The 1,032-nt window shown below is 49.1% G+C and overlaps 1 protein-coding gene across 4 annotated transcripts in view; it reads right to left on the bottom strand.

Moving 5' to 3' along the window:
• Positions 1–1,032, bottom strand: part of Zcchc17 (zinc finger CCHC-type containing 17) — a 41,853-nt gene that overhangs the window by 17,976 nt on the left and 22,845 nt on the right. For all 4 annotated transcript variants that reach the window (XM_021200187.1, XM_029539689.1, XM_029539687.1 and 1 more), the window contains one exon: positions 907–998. In XM_021200187.1, the coding sequence (XP_021055846.1) occupies positions 907–998 (92 nt within the window). The remainder of the gene's footprint in view (positions 1–906; positions 999–1,032) is intronic.

The following is a 1,032-nucleotide window of genomic DNA, read 5'->3' on the forward strand; positions in this document are numbered from 1 at the left end:
CTTTGTAGACCAGGCTGGCCTCGAACTCAGAAATCCGCCTGCCTCTGCCTCCCGAGTGCTGGGATTAAAGGCGTGCGCCACCACGCCCGGCTGAGAGACACTTTCAAAAAACACACATCCTTCCCCCTGAAAGGACACAAAAGCATTTGCCATACTAGTCTGCAGAGCTGAGGTCTATCCCTGAGACCTGACTGGTAGCAGGAAAAGAACTGTTCCCACAAGTTGTCCCCATATATGTACCCCCCAAATAAAGAAATCGATGTCTTTTTAATTTTTTCTTAAAAATAAAATTCAATACAGGGTTTGAGTCAGATAGCAAACTTCCTGAATCTCCAGACCCCACCCTTAGGTCAAGAGACAACCTTCCATTCTGAAGTGGAAGGTGCAGTGTTCAAAGATGTAGGAACCTTTTCCTCAGAGCCAATGCAGAAAGAAGCCTCTCGGGAGAGGACATGACCACACCTCATGAGCTGCTGACAGACAGGGGAGACAGGAAGAGAGGAGAAAGAACAAAGCTGCTGAGAGGATTCCTGTGAGGTCCTTTCATCTTCAGCTCCACACCGCTGTGTGGGGTTGCATGGGGTTGAATGGGGTTGCGTGGGGTTGTGTGAGGTTGTGTGGGGCTGCGTGGGGCTGCGTGGGGTGTGCACCCCTGACATCCAGCATGCAGGAGTCTAAGGTAAAGCTCTGAGATTTGAGGCCACACAGACCACACAGCAAGGCCCTGCCTCGACACACTCAAGAAGCATGGCTCCACCTATAAAAAGCAAATGTCACCTATGCTGCAAGGTCACCTACCCTGCAACACTCAGTCACATCACAGCCACCAACAGCAGCAGCCCAACCTATTCTAGTTTACTGCCATCTGTATGTGTGGGATTTGGGCTCTGCAAACCCTTTACCTACTCAATGACAACGTTGTTGGGATCGAGGTCTTTCCCAGTTCCTTGGTTGACAACTTTCATGGAGAGGGACACTTTTATTCTATCATTTTTCATCTGAAAAAGACAAAAAAAAGAGTCACCAAAACCC

Source organism: Mus pahari, chromosome 6 (assembly GCF_900095145.1).
Source record: "Mus pahari chromosome 6, PAHARI_EIJ_v1.1, whole genome shotgun sequence".
In the NCBI taxonomy this organism is placed as follows: Eukaryota; Metazoa; Chordata; class Mammalia; order Rodentia; family Muridae; genus Mus; species Mus pahari.